At 49.5% G+C, this 20,642-nt stretch overlaps 1 protein-coding gene across 1 annotated transcript in view; it reads left to right on the top strand.

Moving 5' to 3' along the window:
• Positions 1–20,642, top strand: part of LOC101652663 (maltase-glucoamylase, intestinal) — an 86,839-nt gene that overhangs the window by 11,640 nt on the left and 54,557 nt on the right. The window contains exons 2-10 of the mRNA XM_045288906.1: positions 1,858–1,975; positions 4,234–4,334; positions 10,438–10,558; positions 11,951–12,060; positions 13,247–13,398; positions 14,288–14,459; positions 16,771–16,870; positions 19,214–19,326; positions 19,647–19,772. Coding sequence (XP_045144841.1) covers positions 1,858–1,975; positions 4,234–4,334; positions 10,438–10,558; positions 11,951–12,060; positions 13,247–13,398; positions 14,288–14,459; positions 16,771–16,870; positions 19,214–19,326; positions 19,647–19,772 — 1,113 coding nt within the window. The remainder of the gene's footprint in view (positions 1–1,857; positions 1,976–4,233; positions 4,335–10,437; positions 10,559–11,950; positions 12,061–13,246; positions 13,399–14,287; positions 14,460–16,770; positions 16,871–19,213; positions 19,327–19,646; positions 19,773–20,642) is intronic.

Below are 20,642 nucleotides of genomic sequence, written 5' to 3'. Positions count from 1 at the left end.
TCCTCTTTAGAGAATTCTAGGGAAACCAGCCTTTCACTTGTAAATCAGTAGACAGAGGAAGAGGAGCCCAGGCGGGGCAAAAGTGTTGGGCTGCTGATTTCAATGTTGGAGACCTGAACCCATCAGTTGCTCTGTTGGAGAAAAGTCCTAATGATCAAGTCCTATAAAAATCACCTCCCATAGGAAACCCTAGGGGGCAGTTTTACCATCACATGGATTGCGATGAATTACAAATGAACACTATAGCATCCTCACCACAACAGCCAATTAAGAAAAGAGTCAACTATGGATCCTACCTTTCCCAGATGCACTGTACCCTTCTGAGCCTAATAATGGGTGAAGGGAGATTTCTCTCCATAGGATTTTCCCCGCTAATGAATGAGTAAAGAATGATGAAACTAGAATATCACTATCTCAAAACTTGGTTTAATAATGGGTGTGGCCATTGCTCCCCAATGGCTATTTACATCACATGAAGGGAGCAATGGCCACACCCATTATTACATCAAGTTTTGAGGTAGTGATATTCTGATTTTATCATTCTTTACTCACGTTGCACTGTCCATGCAGCATTCTTGCCAGAAAAATCAAACCTGAGTCCCATCAAGCCTCTGGATCTCATACTTAATTTACAGGAAGTAATACAAGAGTGGGAAGGCAACTATGGTTACAACCAACAAAGTCCATACAGTGGGGAAATCTACAGAATGAAGTCTACTGGCTTCACACGTCATCCCCGGCACAGTGCAAGGGCAACATGTAAACCTTACTTCAATGTTTGCTGGAGTAGAACAAAGAGGGAAAGGTTATGAAACAGTACAGGGACTGTCAACGCGGACTAGATCTCGGATGGCATGGAAGCACTTATTGCTAATGTATTAGGTGTGTTGATAGTCTTCGGGGTACTTTATTGGGGTTAGGTGCAAGTGTATAAAGCAAATTAGTGACCCGTTCAGTCTTTCCAGTGGCCAAAAGGTGACTTCAGTAGCTTTGGTTTTGTGTTAGGAGGATGTCTAGGGACCATAGTCTTAGGGGTCCCAACAGTTTCTATCAGACCAGTTAAATCTGTTTTGTTTTGTTTTAAATTAATTTGAAATCTATTCTACACTTTTCTCCCATGCTATCTGGCACCTCCTACTGCGATTCCAGCGAGGCCGGCTGGTGGGGGTAGCTGGGCACCACCTACTTCTTCTGGTTTCCACGTAGCGGAGGCTGTGGTTGGTGTGATCCTTTAGTCCTTTGGAGTGATGAGCATGTAATTTGGGGAGGGTGACCTTACTTTGCTCTTGAAAAGTCTACTGAAGTATTTTCAGAGTAAGATATAAGATTTACTTCCAAATAATCTAGGGGGTTGTGGGTTGTGGCTAGGTGCTATTGACTCGGCTCTAATTGATAGCAACCATATGTGCGACAGAACAGAATGGAACACTGCCCTGTCCTGCGTGACCTGGGGGTCAAACTCAAAACCCAGATTCACTGCCTATGGGCTGATTAGGACTCATAGCAACCTTAGGACAGGGTAGAATTACCCTGTGGGTTTCTGAGACTGCCAGTGTTTCTGGGACTGGAAAGCCTCAGCTCTCTCCTGCAGAGTGGCTGGTGCTTTCGAACTGTTGATCTTGAGGTTAACAGTCCCACTCATAACCCACACCAGGGGGTAGGGCAGCTAAAGCAAGAGTGGCCATGAGTTAAGGATGTTCTGGCTTAGGCGAGGGGTACACAGAGGAGTGTATGGTTAGACTGTTCTTTCTACTTGCATACACATGTGAGATTGCCCATGAAGTATTCTACTAGCTTTATCTGAGTATTACATAAAGCCCCAAATCTAAAATTGTCCTTTCTCTCTCTTTTTAATAGATGGCAAGAAAAAAGTTTACCAGGCTGGAGATTATTCTCAGTGTCCTTTTGTTGGTCATGTTCATCATCTGCATTCCTCTGATTGTGCTTTTAGCCCAAAAGTCTTCAGAATCAACAGGTAAGAAAGAGCTCTCCTTCTTACCAGAACCAAGCCCTCATTAATGGTAGGGAAGTCATCCTTCCACAGTCATTGCCTGTGTGTGAGCTTGCACCTGGGTGTGGGGTTGTGTATTGTATATATATGGGTGCCCAGAGAACTCACTACCATCTAGTTGATTCCAACCCATAGGGGTCCCCTAGGACAGAGTAGGGCTGCTTTGCAGGTTTCTGAGGGTGAGAATCTTTATGGAAGTCAACTGTCTTATCTTTCTCCTGTGGTGGGCCCGGTGTGTTCACACTATTGAACTTTCCGGAAGCAGCTCAATGCTTAACCCATTGTGCTGCCTGGAGTCCTTTGGGTGTGGGTAGAACCTATTTAAACGGGGGTGACAGCACCACTATTCATGGTATGTAGTTCAGAGATTTTCATGCCTAAATTCTATTACCATAGGGCAGGACTCCACATGCGCGTGTGAAATATACTGGCTAAATTTCGCTGAATACTCTTAATTCTATTAATTGTGAAACAGTGACTTTCAATGAAAGACAGGCATTTACAACCAAAAGAGGAAAGCTGAGCCACACAGACCGAAACCCACTGCTATGGTGGTGACTCTGGCTCTTGGTGAACCTGAGTAGGCCAGAGTGCTGCCCTTTGATTTCCCGAGACTGGAAATCTTTATGAGAGGCTACTGTCTGCTCTTTCACCCTCAGATCAGTCAGAGGGTTCAAACTGCTGGCCTTGCAGTTAGCGGTCTAGCACGTAACTCACTACGAGCTACCAAATTCCAACATAACCAGTTAGTCTCCTAGGCCACGGGGTGGTCCTTTAAAACAAAACAGAACCTGACAAAACTCGACTGCATTTGAACAAAAGTTTACGAAACCAGTTCTAGTCAAGAAGGAGTTTGGACTGTTCAGAGTCAGAGCTGCGTCCTTCCCTGGCTCAGCCAGGGCCCGCTTCCTGTGAAATGAAGGCATGAGAGGTCGGTTAGAAGCAAAGAGTTCCAGTCCCCCCCGCTTGGCCGCTCTCAGCCACAGCAACATCAGCTTTTCATGAGAAATGAGATCTGATTATCTGGAAGGTTGTTCAACTCCTAAAACGCTTCCATTTTAAAGATGAGACGGAAGTGGAGCGCTCAGTCAGCCCGCCCCCTTTGACTTGGAAATCCTCCTCATGCGAACAGCGCCCCTCAGAGGCTTTGTCGCATCCCCATTATCTAGTCATTCTAGAAGGCCTTCAAGAAGATTCCCGCTCCTTATTTGGCAATGTCATGAATGTGCCTTTCAAAGGACGTGGCTATTGGAAATCTGAGAGCAGAGCTCTCCCACCCTCCTGGCCCATTTCTAGATGGGACGTTTTGGGGTTTTATGGAACTTTATTGTTATTTTGCTGAAAGCAAAATTTAATTTGACTACCAAACACTCATTTCTAGTCTTTTGCTGTTCAGTCCTGGCAAGAGACACGATCTGGGTTTGGGTGATAGCTTTTATGGAAAGACGGGCCTGCTGCAGCGTAGGTGAAGGGTGAGCTGTGGAGGTGAGTGACGAGAGTCAGGCAGTTACGTGAAGGTGTGCTGGGTACCGAACGTGTCCTGTGGCGGCTGCCGGGACTGGAAACACAGGACTTGACCAACGTTCCATGCGTGGTTTGGGGTTTGTTTTTTGTAAAGGAGAGAGAGAAAGCATGTTAGACTTTGTGGGCACACAGACACTTGGCTTTGCTTGTTGAGAGTCAAAAGCAACCTCTGAACCAAAAAACCCCAAACGCAGTGCCACAGCGTCGAGCCGACTCCTAGCGGCCCTGCAGGACAGGGGAGTGCTTCCTGTGGGCTTCCGAGACTGCGACTTCTTATGGGAGTAGAAAGTGCCATCTTTATCCAGTAAGCAGCTGCAGATGCAGCACAAATAGATGATGTAGCTATGCACCAATATTTAAAACAAACACATGTATACACACATTTGCTTTGACCATTGGGCTGTAGTTTTTGGGCCCGAGGAAGGACACTTGACTCCCACCTACTGGTGGAGTCCAACACCCTTCTCTTGCGTGCACTGTCTCCGAGGAGTCAGGCTGGTCCAGGCATGCACGGAGGCAAATCCAGCTGCAAGAACAAGCCAGGTCTCCTGAACGGAACAAGTCCGCTTGACGACACCGGTGTGCAGCTGCCTCCACAGTGGAGTTGACATCCTTGGGCGAGTCCGGAGCTCTGGATTATGACGTGCCTGCGAGGTTTGCCCTGTCTGACGGCCATTTTACGTTTGCTTCTGTGACAGCCCCAGATCCTGGAACCAGTGTCCCTCCTGACTCTGCAGCGTGCCCCGTGATAAAAGAATCGGAACGGATCAACTGTATCCCTGACCAGACACCAACGAAGGTTTGCCATGCGTGCATCTGCTGTTTGTTTAGCAGTCAGTGCTCTTGGGCAGCGTTTCTCTACTCGTAATGTCTGCAGAGTTGGCACTGCAGCCAGTGGTGGCTCTGGAGAGCGCCTCCATCCATGTGTGTAGGACTGTGGTTGAGGGAGAGCAAGACCCTGGAATTCCTCTGGCTTTCGGGGTGCTGCCACCTAGTTGAGTATGAATTTCAAGTAAGCAATGAGCAAGGATGACTTGTGAAATTATTGAGACTTACTGTCTTGGCAGGAGTCCAGTCAGAAGGCTCCCTAGGAGCGAGGATGGTGAGACTTTGCTTTATGTACTTTGGATCAAGAGAAACCAGTCCTGGGAGAAGGAGCTCCTACGTGGCAGAGGAGCAGCAAAAAGAGGAAGGCCCTCAATGAGATGAACTGCAGTAGCTGCAACAATGGGCTCAAGCACAGCGGTGGTTGTGGGGACCATGTAGGGCTGGGCGGGGTTTATTTCTGTGGTCCCTGGATGGTGATGAGTCAGAACCATCTCGATGGCGCCGATCAAAAACAACAACGATGCCCAAGAGTGTCTGATCTGATTTGGCCACCTTTCCCAGTTATAGTTCTCTCCGTCTCTACCACGGCTTCTCTTTCTTGCCCCCTCTCTTTGCTTTCCTTGCAACTTTCTAAGGTCCCAAAGGTTATCTAGACTCTACAATAAAAAGTATGAAAAACATGATGTGAAATAAGGACAAAGTCTCGGGTGCTGGGTAATGGAAGGGAGAAGGTGATTAGCTGCAGATTAGAGATAGCACCGATTGGCAGCACTTCTGCTGGCTGTGACGTGTGTTTCCTGACCACCATAACAGTCGAGTGGGGCGATCTGATTACAGGGTGCATGGTCCACACAACAGGCATGGCTCACTTTCAGAAAAACATCTGAATGGAAAGCAAAACATGACTCTCTGAGGGCAGTCCCCTGGCTCCGATCAGGGGGCTCAGGGTGAGGCTGGTACCTGCCGTTCCATGTATTTCTTTCTCTCTTTTTAAATCAATTTATTGCGGGCTCTTATAGCTCGTATCCATCCACTGTGTCAAGCACCTTTGTACATCTGTTGTCATCATCATTTTCCAAACATTTTCTTTCTACTTGAGCCCTTGGCATCAACTCATTCCTCATCTCCTCTCCCTCCCTCATGAACCCTTGATCATTTATAAATTATTATTATTTTTTCATGCCTTACACTGACTGTTGTCTCCCTTCACCCACTTTTCTGTTGTTTGTCCCCGTGGGAGGGGGTTATATGTCGATCATTGTGATCAGTTCTCCCTTTCTCCCCCACCTTCCCTTTACTCTCCTGGTATCGCTACTCTCAGTATTGGTCCTAAGGTGTTTATCTGTCCTGGATTCCCTGTGTTTCCAGCTCTTAAATGTAACTGTGTATATGCTCTGATTTAGTCGGATTTGTAAGATAGAATTGGGGTCATGATAGTGGTGGTGGTGGGCATTAAAGAACTAGAGCAGTGGTTCTCAACCGATGGGTCGCGACCCCATTGGGGGTCAAACGACCCTTTCACAGGGGTTGCCCAACTCATAACAGTAGCAAAATTACAGTTATAAAGTAGCAACAAAAATAATTTTATGGTTGAGAGGTCATCACAGCATAAGGAACTGTATTAAAGGATTGAACTGTATTAAAGGGTCGTGGCATTAGGAAGGTTGAGAATCATTGAACTAGAGGAAAGTTGTATGTTTCCTCAGTGCTGTACTGCACTCTGACTGGCTTGTCTCTTCCTTGTGACCCTTCTGTAAGGGGATATCCAGTTGTCTACAGATGGGCTTTTTGTCTCCATCCCGCCCTCCCCATTGATATAACTGATAGAATTTTTTGCTCTGGGTCTTTGATGCCTGATACCTGATCCCATCGACACCTCATGATCACACAGGCTGGTGTGCTTCTTCCGTGTGGATTTTGTTGCTTCTCAGCTAGATGGCCGCTTGTTTATCTTCAAGCCTTTAAGATCCCAGACACTATGTCTTTGGATAGCCAGGCACCATCAGCTTTCTTCACCACATTTGCTTATGCACCTGCTTTGTCTTCAATGATCTTCTCAGGAAGGTGAGCATCACAGAATGTCGGGTTATTAGAACAAAGTGTTCTTGTGTTGAGGGAGTCCCTGAGTAGAGACCCAATGTCCGTCTGCTACCTTAACACTTAACATATAAATATATGTACTTAGGTCTATTTCCCTATCATTATATAAAAATATATTCACATATGTACATGCCTGTATTTAGACCTCTATAAATGTCCTTTTCGTCCTAGTTCTTTCCTCTATTTCCTTTTACTTTCCTGTCCCACTATCATGTTCGATCTTCATTTGGGTTTCAGTAATTCTTCTTGGCCACACTGAACTTGATGAAGCCCCACCAGGCATCCTACGCCCTCCTCGCCATTGATTTTAGATCACTTGTTGTTCCCTTGTCTCTGGGTTTGTTGGCACCCTCCTTCCCTTCCCCCCACCTCCTTCTCTCCGTTGTCCCCTAGGAACTATCAGTTACATTGTTTTCTCCTCCTGCCTATCTTTTCTAGATAGACCATCTCTCTCTCTTAATCTCAGTAATCAGGAGTAATGTTCCTGAGAGTTGGAGTGCTGATACATCTCAATGTTCTCAGTAACAATCTTTTTCCTGGTTCCTGTTAGATACTAAATCTTGCCCAGTGGATTACCCTTCCTGGGGGTGGAGTAGGGTGATGGGAAGGTAGCCATGAATATAGAAGGAAGAACATCAGATGTACTACCTTGGATGTTTCCCATAGGCAAAGGTAGAAATGAGTAAATGAACAGAGAAATGAATGAGACATGAAATGCCCATCAACTCCCACAGTTTCCTTTCTGCCTGAGCTGAAAGGAGACTTCGGAGGAGTGGAATAGTGTGGACCGCCTCAAAAGAAAAGAAACCAGGTTATTTATTGAACTACCATATTGATAACACTGGGTTTTGACTCTATGGGAGTGAGTTTGGTTTGATTTTGGTGTTTATTAAGAGTATTCATAATGAAATCCCGGAGGCAGCAATGATAGTTGAAGCTTACCATGAATCAGTAAGTGCTGGGGAGAGTAGGCAGGCTTGGGACGACTTAGTCTTCTTGGTGGATGACTGAGCAGGTCGTTGCCAGGCACAAACTCCTGAAAACCTAGAGCACTAGAGATCCTATCCAGTTGTGCCTAGACTAGACCACAGCTTCCCGATCCTAATTATGTAGTGGTCCCCTGCCATCCTGTGTGATCGTTAACATTGTCTGTCAACTTGGCAAGGTCATGCATGATTCTCAGAGGTTGTCTGGCAGTGTGTAATGATGTAGCCACCTCCTATGATATCTGATGTAATCAACTCCAAGATGAGATCTGCTATAAGAAGCCAGTCAGTTAAAAAAGCGTGCATGGATGTTGTGGAAAAGCTCTCTGCTGGCATTTTTCTCAGTCTGGATCTTATTACCTGACTTCTGACTTAAGCCAGCAGCCTACTTTATTGACTGCTAACCTTGGGATTCATCAGCCTCCATAGCTGTGAACCTACCATAGGACTTGCTGACTTGCATAGGGATTATCAGACCCTGCCCCTATGTGAGGCGGGAGAAGTCTCCAGGATGATGTCTGGACACACTTGGGATTTTCCAGCCTCTACTGCCACATGAGCTATTTCTTTGAGATAAAATTATATATTCTCCCAGTGCCATTAAGTCGTAACAGGGGGCCAGAACCCTAGGTGCTGATCCAGGTTTGTCTTCTGAAGGACTCAGACTTGGAGAGGTCATCAGGAAACATTTCTTTGCAGATTCTCAACTTCCTTATCTATGACTAAGGCAACGGACCCAGATGCATTTGCCAATAGATGCATTTGCCAATTGAGACGTGGCCACTGAACACGTTTCAGACACAAGCAGTTAGAAATGCTTTGAAATAGTGCAGATTAGTGGTCTCTAAGGTCCCAGCCCCTGTTCTCTGCATACCAACTGCCATCTGATTTTGAGGAAAGAGGCCAGGGTCATAGGACTGCAGAGGTGACCCACACCCATTGCTGGTCAGTCAATTCTGGCTCACAACCACCCTGTAGAGCAGAGTGGAACTGCTCCATAGGGTTTCTCTATGGAAGCAGACTGATATGTCGCATTGGTCTCCTGCAGAGTGGTTGTGGGGCTCTAACTACCAGCCATTTGGTTAACAACAGAGCACTTAACCAGGTGCCACCTGGGCTCCATAGAGACCTGGGTGTGCAGACGTGACATGCTGGCCTAGACGTGATTGCTGACAGCGTCCACCTTGAGATGGAAGGAAGTGGCCAATGTAACTTCCGGACACCAACTCAAGATGGGCATCCCACGAAATCGTCTACAATTCATGTCACTGAGATTCTGGTGACTTGACTCATCACTTCATCCCTCCACTCACTCGAGCTTGATGCACCATGGAAATAGCCAGGGGACATTTCAGTGACTACAAGGGATTTGAAATTCCTGTCTCATCAAGTGCTTTTCATCCTGAAGCTGTTGGAAAATGGGACAGGTTTCCCCCATTCCAGTCCTGTCCCTGGAATCAAGGCTTCCTGGCCCCGCTGTTTGAGCCTTAGCTGCAGATTCTTCTGACAGTTTAGAAGATAAAGGCCACACCCCTGACATAAAACGGAGACAGAGAAGCTGGACACTGGCTTACCCGCTTCCCTTTCTCATCTTGCCAGGCCTTACTGAGAATGCCGGGCCTTACCTGCACCAAGCAAGTCTCTCGGCACCACTTTTTTCAATGGCATCTGCTCTCTTTCTCTGATTCATATTTTGGCAATTCTTGCTATTGAGTGCTCCATAGAGTACAGTGTGCAGATGAATTCACCACTCACTGGGAAGCAAAGCAAAGCAAAACACCAGTGTGGCTCATTTCATCGCCACTTTGCTTTACTGCTGCAGTCCCAAATTGAAACCCGAGATGTCTCTGCTATGTGCCTGTGCTTTAGAAACGTATCTGCGTTTGTATCTGGAATCTAGTTTCCTGGAACAAATGCATCACATACTTTTCAGATCCCCTGCAGCTCAGGGATGGAGCTCTTCAGAGAGGAAATGGGCATTCACTGGTCGTCATCTGGGGGGTTTTCATGAAATACTTTCTGGAAACGCATCTTGAGGCCACTCTCCCTAGTATGTCTTTGTCTGGAAGCCCTGTGGAATTGTGCTTGCTTCACGGCAAAGCACACGCACGGGCCTGCACTGACACACACGTGCGGCACCATTTAGGTGGTTTATCTCCTGCACAAGGTTAATGTTTACTTGAAGACCCACCTTTTTATTACATTGGTTTAATTATACAGTTCAAGAGAATTTTAGTGGCTCTTTACCTCACTCCCTTGTCCTTGATCGATACATCGTTAATAATGATAGTCTTTTAAGTGGAAACTCCAACATCCTTTGTTTGATTCAACTATGGAATCTCTGGATGGGTCTGCAAGCGTATAAACTCCATTCTCCTTCCCTTTTTCAGTCTGTTCATTTCACTCTAATTAGTAAAATTGTGTTTAAGAAAAATTTAGATGGGTTGACTTTAATGGCAATTAATGTACATAATTTATTTTCCCCCGACTTTAATCCTCAGCAAGGATTAAAATCCAGGTGGGTGTCAAGGAAAGGTTGCTTTTTGCCTTAGGGAGAATGGAGATAGCATTTTCTATGTATGTCTTTATAAGGCATAAACAAATTTAGTTTGGTTTTAAAGCCTCCCAATAAAGTTGACAGCCATTTTGTTTTTAAGCCAATGTCCATATAAGTGAAGCTGCACCCTGCAGGTTGGATTGTAGACCAGCACAGTTAGCTAGGTGTTCGTGCATCAGCCTGATGGTGGTGTCAGGGGTGAGCTGAGGACCCCCTGCTCAGAAGGGAGGTGGTGGGGAGGACACTGGCTCAAGGAATTGGGATGAAAGGTCTGCCATTGAGTGGAGTGAAGTTCAGTTTCTCTCACCCTCAACATCCTCACATGGCCCATGAGCTCTAGCTAATGAAACCGGAGCTCAAATGAGACATGTTGGGTTCAGTGGTCTACAATAGATGGGGTTCTGTTGACGATCTTCTCTCCTCTGTCTCAGACCCTGTGTGACCAGCGAAGCTGCTGCTGGGAGACTCAGGGAAGCTTCAACGTGCCCAGGTGCTACTACTCCAAGAGTTACGGCTATCAAGTGGAGGGCAGTGTGGCAAACACGCCAGCAGGTAAGGCGGCAGGATGGTTTAGGATGCAGGAGCCAGTAGGCTGGCGCCTCCAGCAGAGAGAGGAGTGCTGTTCAGCCTGGCCGCTCTGTGGTGGGTGCAGGTGAGAGGGTGGGCATGGCTGGAAGCCGGGTCCAGCAAGAGTGGACTCTGGCTCTGCCACAGGTTGTCTTTGCTCCAGGATTTGCCTAAGCAGCTTCAGGACCTCGGGCCATTCATTGACCTGAACTCTTTGGTTCCTGGCCTTCCCACTTTGATCAGGATGGATTTGAAGGCAGGAAATCCCGCCCACTCCCGTTTCTGACTCTGATGCTGTTGTGTTGAGTGGGCTGTGAGTCCCTCTGGCAGAGCCCCCACTCCCTGGGGGCTTCTCAGCCATAAGCGCCATGGGAGCAGGTCAGGGGGCCTCTTCCATGGGACCCCTGGGTGGGTTCTGCCACCTCTGGGTCAGTAGCCCCTCATCCACTGTTGACACCACCTATAGCTGTTGGGTGCCATAGAGGAGGCTCCGACTCATAGTGACCTTACGTCAACAGAATGAAACTGTGTCAGGTCCTGCACGACCCTCACAAGTGGTGTCATCGTTGAGCCCTCTGGGAAAACATAGCCCCTGGGAAGCATAGGTCTTGTTGAAGGCCTATATGTATTGCTGCTCCTCTACTTTACCAAGCATGATGTCCTTCTCCAGGGACTGGTCTCTCCCGATTGCATGTCCAAAGTAGGGATCTCAATCTAAAGCAATTTTCACGATTAGGATTCAATGCCAACTCTATCAACATACTATGGAATCAACCTACCCATGAACAGGGTACCCCTGTCTTCCCCCTCACCCTGAAATGCATAGAATAAAAATGGACATTCTGAGAATACCAGGAGGTTACCATGTAGGGAGGTTCTTAGCATGAGAGAAGAGGTGTCTCCCTGGGTCCCGGTGGCTCTTGGCTTAATGAACTCTACCGCCTTGAGGTCTCCAAGCTCAGCTGATTTAGGGCAAACTAATGACTCGGTATCAAGTCTAGGAGCCCCTGTCCCATCCCAGGAAGACAGCTGAGAAGAAAAAGTGTGAATTGAGAGCCTGAGGGTGTGATTCACAGGGGTCTGGCTCACACAGAAGGCTGAGGGGTGGGAGGAGTCCAGGCTGGGCTTTGTGGGGATTTTTCAATCAGATTTTGTACAAGAGACATTTGGGTTTTCAGATAAGCTGAGGCCACTCTCTGGCCGGTGGTATGGTTCCAGGGGGACTGTGTGGTCAGGGGAGTGTCCATCTATCCCTTCCCTTTCTGCAAAATCAAGGCTTTTCCCAACCCCCTTTTGCCAGAAAGCGTCGTTTTCCCATGGCGATTGTCTGCAAAGTTGCAGAGCCCGCTATGGAAATTCCCCTCTCCCGTGCGTTAGGGTTCACAGCTCAGCTGAGGAAGCTGCCCTCGCCATCCGCATTCGGAAGCAGCGTCCAGAACGTCCTCCTCACAGCGGAATACCAGACCTCCAACCGATTCCACTTTAAGGTGGGGTTTCCTGTTTTCAGAATCTCTCTGGGGCATTCGTGTGTTGTGCCTGGGGGCTGCAGGTCCTCCCGAACAGAGACGTTTATAAAGGGAGTCAGTTATTTCTTTATTTTGGGACTGCTAACTTCAAGGCTGGACCCTTGGTGGAGTAGTGGGTCTGCTTTGGGCTGCTAGCCTCAAGATTGGCAGTTTGAAATTACCAGTGGCTACATGAGAGAAAAAAGAGGTTTTCGCCTCCTGTCAAGAGTTACAATCTCGGAAACCTACAGGGATAGCTATTTCTCCTGTAGGTTTTCCACGAGTTTGCATCAACTCGATGACAGTGCATGAGTATAACTACAAGGCCAGAGCTTCGAATCCACCAGCCCCTCTGCAGGAGAAAGAGGGAGGTCTCTGCTCCTGTAAAGATGAACAGCCTCAGAAATCCTATATAGGGTCGCTACGAGTTCAAACCCACTCATAGCAGTGGGTTTGGGTTTGGGGTTTCATACCTTTATTCATATTCAGTTCCCCTGCCTTTTCTTCAGTGTGATAATTACCACAGCATCTATTATTAGAATTAATTGGCGAGCTTTGATGTGGATGTGCTTGCCATTGATACCATGTGAAATGTTGAGGTGGGAAGTAACAACTTACCACCAACTCCAAACGAAGCTCACCGCCACCAAGTCAATTCTGACTCACAGTGACCCTATAGGGCAGGGTAGACCTGCCCCTGTGAGTTTCCAAGACTGTACCTCTTTATGGGAGTAGGAAATTCCAGCTTTCTCCCACAGAGGGACTCAAACTATTGGCCTTGTGGATTGTTGACTCAATGCGTAACCACTACATGACTTCAGCTCCTTAAAGACTTACCACAGATTTGAGAATTCTAGGGTGGGGGTGGGGGGCTGCCTTTTCGGAGTTGCAGTGTGTGTTCCTGTATAAAGACTGGTTTTGCCCAACCAGTGGCATGTGTGGTGTACAAAGTCATGGTGTGTTGGGCCATTGTGAATCGTTTGGATTGGCTGGTGTAAATGGTATTGTGTTGCTGAATCAGGGCTAGCGGTTTGAACAGGGTGGTACGCAGTGCCACAAGTGTCATTGGGTTCGTATGTGAGTTCCTAGACCACAGGTGCTGGGTGACAGTGGTGTGGGCGGGAGAAGCACTCCCTCTGATGTTAGCCTCCCTCTTCTCTCTGGGCAGTTAACTGACAAGGACAAGAGCAGGTACCAAGTGCCCCATGAGCACGTGAAACCCTTTGAAGGGGACGCCGCTGCTTCCTTGACCTACCGAGCAGAGGTCTCCACACAGCCCTTCAGCATCAAGGTGATCCGGCTGAGTAACAACAGAGTGCTGTGAGTCTGGGGTTGTGCCTGGGACCCGGGTGGGAGGGGCACAGGGCTCTCTCAATAGCAATCCTGAGAATGAGTCTGAGACCCAGCTGGGAACAAGGTGGGACAGGTACAGGCATCTGTCAACAGCCATCTTGAGGATGATCCTGTGACCCGGGTGAAAAGGTTATAGGGCTCTTGAAACAGCAATTCTAAGGATGAGTCTGGGACCCGAGTGGGACCAAGGTGGGAAGGGTACAGGGGCCTTTCAACATCAGTCATTTTTCCACCTCTCTTTCTCCCACCCTCCTTCCTTCCTTCTTCCTGCTTGCTTAGGTTCTTACATTTTTCCTTTTCCATTCCCCTCACCACCTCTCCACAGGGAAAAAGTTATTGAACAAATGCCCCTAACGCACTGTCTTTATCACTTGGCACCGTGTCCAGTGACAATTCTAATGCCTTTCTCACCTATCTCCTTGGGAGAAAGTTGGAGTTATCTGCTCCCACAAGCGTTCAGTCCTAGAAACCCATCTTGGGTTGGTGTGCGCTAGAGTGGACCTAGTGGGTTGGATTTTGGGGGGTTTTAGGGAGTCACTGGGGTTTCTGGGTGTTCAGCTGTTTAACAAAAGGCTGGGATTTCCAGTCTACCCAGAAGTGGAAAGGCTCCACGGGAAGGATCAGTGATCTGCTTCCCGGGAATCATCTCTCGACAGATTTAGGGAGAGAAGTTTTACATTGTTACATAGGAGGCTGCCAGGAGCTGGGGGCCTCTCAGACACACCTGGTTTGGGTTTTTACCCTGAGCCATCTGTGTGTAAAGAACACTGCTCAGAGCAGGTGTTTTTCCTTCACCCAATGTGCCCACCTTTGTCCTTAATGCCCACCCCTGACCCTATTGCCAACCTGTGTTTAGGTTTGACTCCAGCATCGGGCCCCTCGTCTTTGATGACCAGTTCCTGCAGCTCTCCATCCGCCTGCCCAGTGCCAATGTGTACGGGCTGGGGGAGCATGTGCATCAGCAGTACCGCCACAACATGAACTGGAAGACCTGGCCCATCTTTACCAGGGACACAACTCCCAATGGGGTGAGCTCTTGGGGGGCACCCACCACCAGGGTCTTGTTTTGGGGGGTTGTCTCCCATGGTTTGGAGGGAAGCTGCAGGTCCAGGCCGCTGGACTTGAGTTCTAAGTCTGCCTCTTAGCAGTCTGTGATGCTCATTTATAAACTGGGCCCCAGGCTCAGCCTGGACAGATCCCTGGTAGGGTAGTGGATGATGAGACAGATTGAGAACCACAGGGTCACCAATTCGAATCCACCAGTTGTTTCACAGGAGAAAGATGAGGCTGTCTTCTCCTGTGAAGGTTTACAGCCTCAGAAACTCACAAGGGGTGCTGGGCTCTGTCCTGTAGGCTCGCTCTGCTTCAGAAACAACTCAATGCCCGTTAGTGAGACCCTTGCCGTGCAGAAGAAAGACTGTGCTGTCTGCCCCTGGATCCTCTGCGGGTTTCTGTGTCAGAAGTGCCACGATGGCAGTGGGCGTGGCTGGTGCTCTGGTTACTCTTAAGTTGCAGGCCTGTGGTGAGGAGGAAATGAATTGCTAACGTGTCCAGGAAGCAGGTGTTGATCTCCACACTTGGCTCTGGTCCCTTGGCTGTCCTCTCCCATTTTTAGGCTGGTGCTCTGAAAGCACCAATGTACCAGGGCTGGGGGCACTGTGGGTTAGGTATGGGGGTGATCACCATGACGCGGGTGCTTCAAACCCGGCAGCTGCTGCTCTGCAGAGGAAAGATGAGGCTATGTGCTCTCACGAAGATTTACCGTCTCGGAGACCCCCCTATGCAGAGTTGCTGTCACTCAACGGCACTGCGTTTGGGTTTTGCATTTGGTCCAGCTAATCGGATAGAGTCTCGGCGGTGCTCGCCCTGTCTTGTGTGAATAATGTTTGGGGCGGTGCAAGAAAAGAGAGATTTTTTTCCTGTTTGTTTTTGTTTCTCCTTTCGTTTGTTGGCGGCGTTGACTGCTCAAAGCAGAGGGATTATGTAGGCTTCAAAAATCTCCAAACACGCTGCAGTCGAGCTGATTCCAACCCATAACAGTCCTAGAGGACGGAGCAGAATGGCTCCTGCGGGTTTCCAAGACGGTCGGTCAGGTGTTTCCCAAACCGCTCCCTCAAGGCCACTGGCATGATCCAAACCCTCTGCCGTTGGGCCGATTCTGATCCACAGTGACCCTAGAGGACGGATCAGAACGGCCCCTGTGGGTTTCCAGACTGCGTTTCAGCTTCATGCAGGGGCATCTCTGGACAAGCAGAAACAGCCGCTGGAGCCGCTGAGGGTGGGACAAAACTCCCCCAGCAAGTTATGGGGTCGAATGTCTCCACTCACTGAAAGAGGCCAGGGGGGGAAACAGACAAGCATGGGGAGCTCCAGGTAAAAGACAAGAGGACTGAGGCCCAAGGAAGTCCTGTAGATTGCCCGATTCGGGAGTCTGTAAAGTAACGGAGCTGGGATAGAGACCCTGGTTGTCTGGCTTAGAGCCCAGGCCCCCTTTCATGCCAGCTGGCCAGGAAGAAATCACAGGAGGTGTTGTTCAGAACCACTCATCTGGGAAAAGCGGAGGGAGTCCAGACCCTTGTCATTCAGAGTCCTGGGCTTGGGAGCCTCCGAGTCAGAGGTTCAGGCTCAGGTCAGCCCCCACCTCCATCCACCGAGTCAGAATCAGCATCTAAGATCTGCACGTGTTTCGTATGCACGCCAGCGTCTGAGAAGCACTGTGCTAGAGAAGTGGGTTTCAAGTGTGGCCCCACACCGAGGATGCATCATTTAGAGAACCGCTGCCTGCTCCCACTCCTGGAAATCCTGTTTTAATTGGACTCCAGGGTCAGAGGTTTGAAGCCACAGCTGCTCTGCAGGGGAAGATGGAGCTTCCTACTTCCCTAAGCAGTCACAGTCTCAGAACCCCCGGGCCACTCTGCCCGGTCCTTGAGGGAGCGGCGCTGGGAGTTGGAATCCCCTTGATGGTAGTGAGTTTGTTGGTTGGTTGGTTTTGTAGAAGATTAACTCAGGCTAAGACAAGTCTCTTAGAGAGGGGCATTTTGGGAGCACAAATTCCGAATTCTTGCCCTCCTGCCTTCTGACAGGATCCCACCTCTTGTATTCCTGCTAGCTGTGTGCCCACAGCGGGCTCATTCCATAAGAAAGCACCGGTTCCCTCGGTTGACACCAACCCAAAAGACAGCCATATTGTTTTACGTGCATGTGTATCCATTCTGATTAGGAGTCCGCTGTTCGTTGAGTCATGGGTGCTAATGCATTGCCCCATTAGGACGCTTCCAGCAATGCGGGGTTGAGACAGTTACGCTGTAACTCTTGGGTGTTTTTGTCATCTTTCCGCAGGACGGAACAAACCTGTATGGCGCCCAGACGTTCTTCCTGTGCCTGGAAGATGCCAGTGGCCTGTCGTTCGGGGTGTTTCTGATGAACAGCAACGCCATGGGTAAAGGACTAGAGACCTTTGTGTAGCAAAGCACAGGCCTGGCCTTCGGGCCACGTGGGACAGCGCGGTGGTGAAGGGAGTGGCAGCCTTTCAGACTGGCAGGGCCACAGCCGAGGGCCGGCACTGCTTCTGATCCATTGTGTCTCTACTCTGTTACCTCATGACCTGTGGGGGCCCCGAGTCGGGATTCGTTCCCGGTTTAAGATCTTCCAAAATCCAGCTGCTGCTTCTGGGCAGGTATTGATTATAGAGTGGGGCAGCGAGCGCGCTGCTCTGGTCTCCTCTGGGACGGCTCCCACCCACTCGTTCTCCTCCCTTCTGGGTCTGCCCTCCACTGAGCAACTGCATGCGTGCATGCACACAGACACCCACGTACGCACGCGTGCACACACATGCACATAAACACGACCACACACACATGCACACCTACACACATGCACACACGCATGCACACAAATGCATCTTCACACATAAGTATATGCACAATGTGCTCACACACAATCACATAAATGCACGTTTAACACATTCACAATACATACATGGGCACACATATGCACACACATGCACACACACGCACCCCAGCTGCTGCTGAGTGGCCTCTGGGCCATGGTCTCCCTGGAGCTGTCTCGGTAGGGTTCTCCAGGGTGGGCTTTTCAGATACTTATTGTCATCTTTTAGAGGACCCTCTGGGTGGACTCAAATGTAAAGGCAACGGGGCCCCCCAGGACACGGTCAGTCTGCTTCTGACCAAAGAGCACAGCATCATGGTGTTCAAACAGCAGCCAGTGTCTCCGCTTCTGATCAGTCCTTCTCCACAGGTTCTCGGCTTGGCATCAGTAACTACAGATCTCAGTGGCAAGGAGAGAGAGAGGTGGAGGTGATGGTGGTGATGGTGGCAGTGAAGAGAGGTAGAGGTAGAGAGAGGTAGAGAGAAAGAAAGATCAGAATTTCTCTGGGTTCACTGTGGGCCTATGCTGTTGGGCACCTTTTCCTCTCCACTGGAATCTATTGGATCACAACAGGTGACTGCTGTCAGAGAACAAACTCCCTCCTCCTCCCAGTTGGAGAAGATTAGGAGCCCAGAGGGCACAGGGGTTACACATCAGGTCCACAGTTCTAAGCCACCAGCAGCTCCACAGGAGAAAGAGGGGGCTTTCTACTCCCGTCAGCGGTTACAGTCCGAGAAACCCACAGGGGGCGCTGTGAGTCAGCCGGGGGTGGCTGGCAGGGAGTGCTCAGAAAGAACAGCACACAGGGGGACGCAGACGGTGTGCTTCAGGTCACAGTGAGATGAAGGCAGACACTGAGAGGGAGCGTGGCCGTCACACCCTAGTGCACACATGAGCTTGGCTCTGAGCTCCCTTTTCATCTCATGCTGTGCGAGCGTGCGTCTGTGTTGGAAATTAGACGAACAATACAGGCTCCTTCAGCTCCCCTTGTTTGGGAAACACTAGGTGGGATGATCTTAAACAGCGTTTGCACATTTATTTCCCAGTTACTACTCACTCATTGCCTCTGAGTCTATTCCAGCTCATAGCAACCAAGCCAGGGTTTCTGAGGTGGTGCATCTGCACAGGAGCAGAGAGCCTCGTCTTTCTCCCACAGAGTGGCGGCTGGGCTTGAACTGTTAACCTTGGGCTTACTCATCAAGGCTACCGGGCTCTGTTGCTAACTACCAGCAGGCAGAGTAGACTGAGGGATGCAAGGACTGCCTGGTGTCAGACGGGTGATGGGGACACACAAGAACACACTCAGAATCTGGTTCCTTTTGACGCTGGGTCTTGTGACCAAGGAGTACGGTTCAGTAGGCCTTGTAGATGCTTCTACAAGGAAACCCATACTATTTACTGTCGGGAACCGCCCCCTGCGGGGGGGCCCCCCCCCCACTTAATGTGGAGGCATAGTGTGATTTTGAATGCATACTATAGCCCCAAATGTTGTTGAATATGACTCTTGCATGATGTGGATTCAAAGATTACGCAAGCACCGCTGTGTGTCTCGTGGGGCTGTGTGCCTGCAGACACACAGGGTGTGGGTGGAGTGGGGCCAGCATGTTCTGGGCTGTGGACATGGTTGGTGGTTGATTTGTTATCAGAGTCTGCGTCTGGGCACACAGAGCTAACATGCTCTAGTTGTACATTGCTGAAGGATCTCATGGACTCTTGGGTGCCATGTTGGTGGCCCATGGCGATCAGAGTTTGTCACATTATACTCATTAAACCCTAAACACACCAGGACTGCTTTATTAGTGTCCACGTGGTGATGGTCTTTCAGACTTGATGCCTGTATTTGTTTCTCCATCACGTAGTCTAACCCTGGCTGTCTTCCTTTGAATCCTTGAAGATGTCATCCTCCAGCCTGCCCCTGCAGTCACCTACCGCACCATCGGGGGGATTCTCGACTTCTACGTGTTCTTGGGCAGCACTCCAGAGCAAGTTGTTCAAGAGTATCTAGAGGTAAACACATGAGCTCATGCTCACCACCCAGGAAAGCCCAATCGCCCAGAGTACATCTCACGTGGCCTGGTGGTTGGTGACTCACACAACTGGCGCCACTTGATGTGGGGAAGCTGCTTCATAGCACTTGTATGTTACACGTGTGAGAGGATCCAGAGGCGCTAACACTGGACCCTGCCCACGCCTGGTTTCCAAAGGGGAAGAAAGACTCTGTTGTGCACCCCCACCCCACCCCCACTCCCCCCCTACAACTCATGCTTAGGAAAAGTCGTATTAAAAACCCAGTATCTGCTAACTCTCCTCTCACATTTTTCTTTCAGCTGATCGGTCGACCGGTCTTGCCCTCGTACTGGGCTCTTGGGTTTCAGCTCAGTCGATATGACTATGGGACCCTGGACAACATGAAGCAAGTGGTGGAGCGGAACCGGGCAGCCGGGCTCCCTTATGTGAGTTGTGGTCACCTGCCATTTAGTAGGCTCTGAGCACATGCGACCCCTGTGTGGCAGAGCATGTGGTCCTGCCCCTCTGTCAGCAGTAAATGACTGGACCTCTCTTCCTAGTCTACCTTAGTCTGGAAGCTCCGCTGAGACCTGCTCACCCAGCATCACAGAATGCAAGTTAGACTTTGAGAAAAGAGCAAGAGCAAACATAAGAAGAGCTCCTTGTGCTTTTGTCCCTGTGGGGTTGTTGTGTGTGAGAGAGAGATTTTATATTTCAGAAAAGTAGACGTTTGGGTTGGACCAGCCATTTCTCCCAGGAACAGTGGTCCATCTTATGGAGAAACAGCCTTTGCTGCAGCTGTGAGGTACCACTGAGCCGGTTCCGACTCCTCGTGCCCTTACACACAACACGACGAGACACTGCCCGGTCCCGTGGCTTCCTCACAATGGTTCGAGCCATCTCATCAGAAGCCTTCCTCTTTTGGGCTGCCCCACCGCTCCTTGATGAAGCATCATGTCCGTCATCACATGAGTATCGTCACACTCACCACGGCCATCGAGGTGGTTCTGACTCACAGTGACCCTCTAGGGAGGCGTAGACCTGCCCCTGGGGGTGTCTGAGACGGTCAACTCTATATGGGCACAGTGGCTAGTCTCCCACAGAGTGGCTAGTCATTTCACATGGTGGCCCTTGGAGATGGCAGCCCAACCCATACCCAAGCAGCCACCGGAGCTCCTCCCTGACTCAGAACAACCCCCCATCATGTTTCTGAGGCTGTGCAGATGGCAGAGTGGCTGGTGGGTTTGAACCACCAACGCTGTGGTTCAGGGTCCAACGTTTATCTGACAGGGCCACCTGGTCTGCCTAAAAACCCA

The sequence above is a fragment of the Echinops telfairi genome, unplaced genomic scaffold (assembly GCF_000313985.2).
Source record: "Echinops telfairi isolate 266 unplaced genomic scaffold, ASM31398v2 ScPeMD7_23;HRSCAF=83, whole genome shotgun sequence".
NCBI lineage: Eukaryota > Metazoa > Chordata > Mammalia > Afrosoricida > Tenrecidae > Echinops > Echinops telfairi.
The sequence above is the reverse complement of the archived record's forward strand: the minus strand, read 5'-3'. Positions and strand labels throughout refer to the sequence as shown.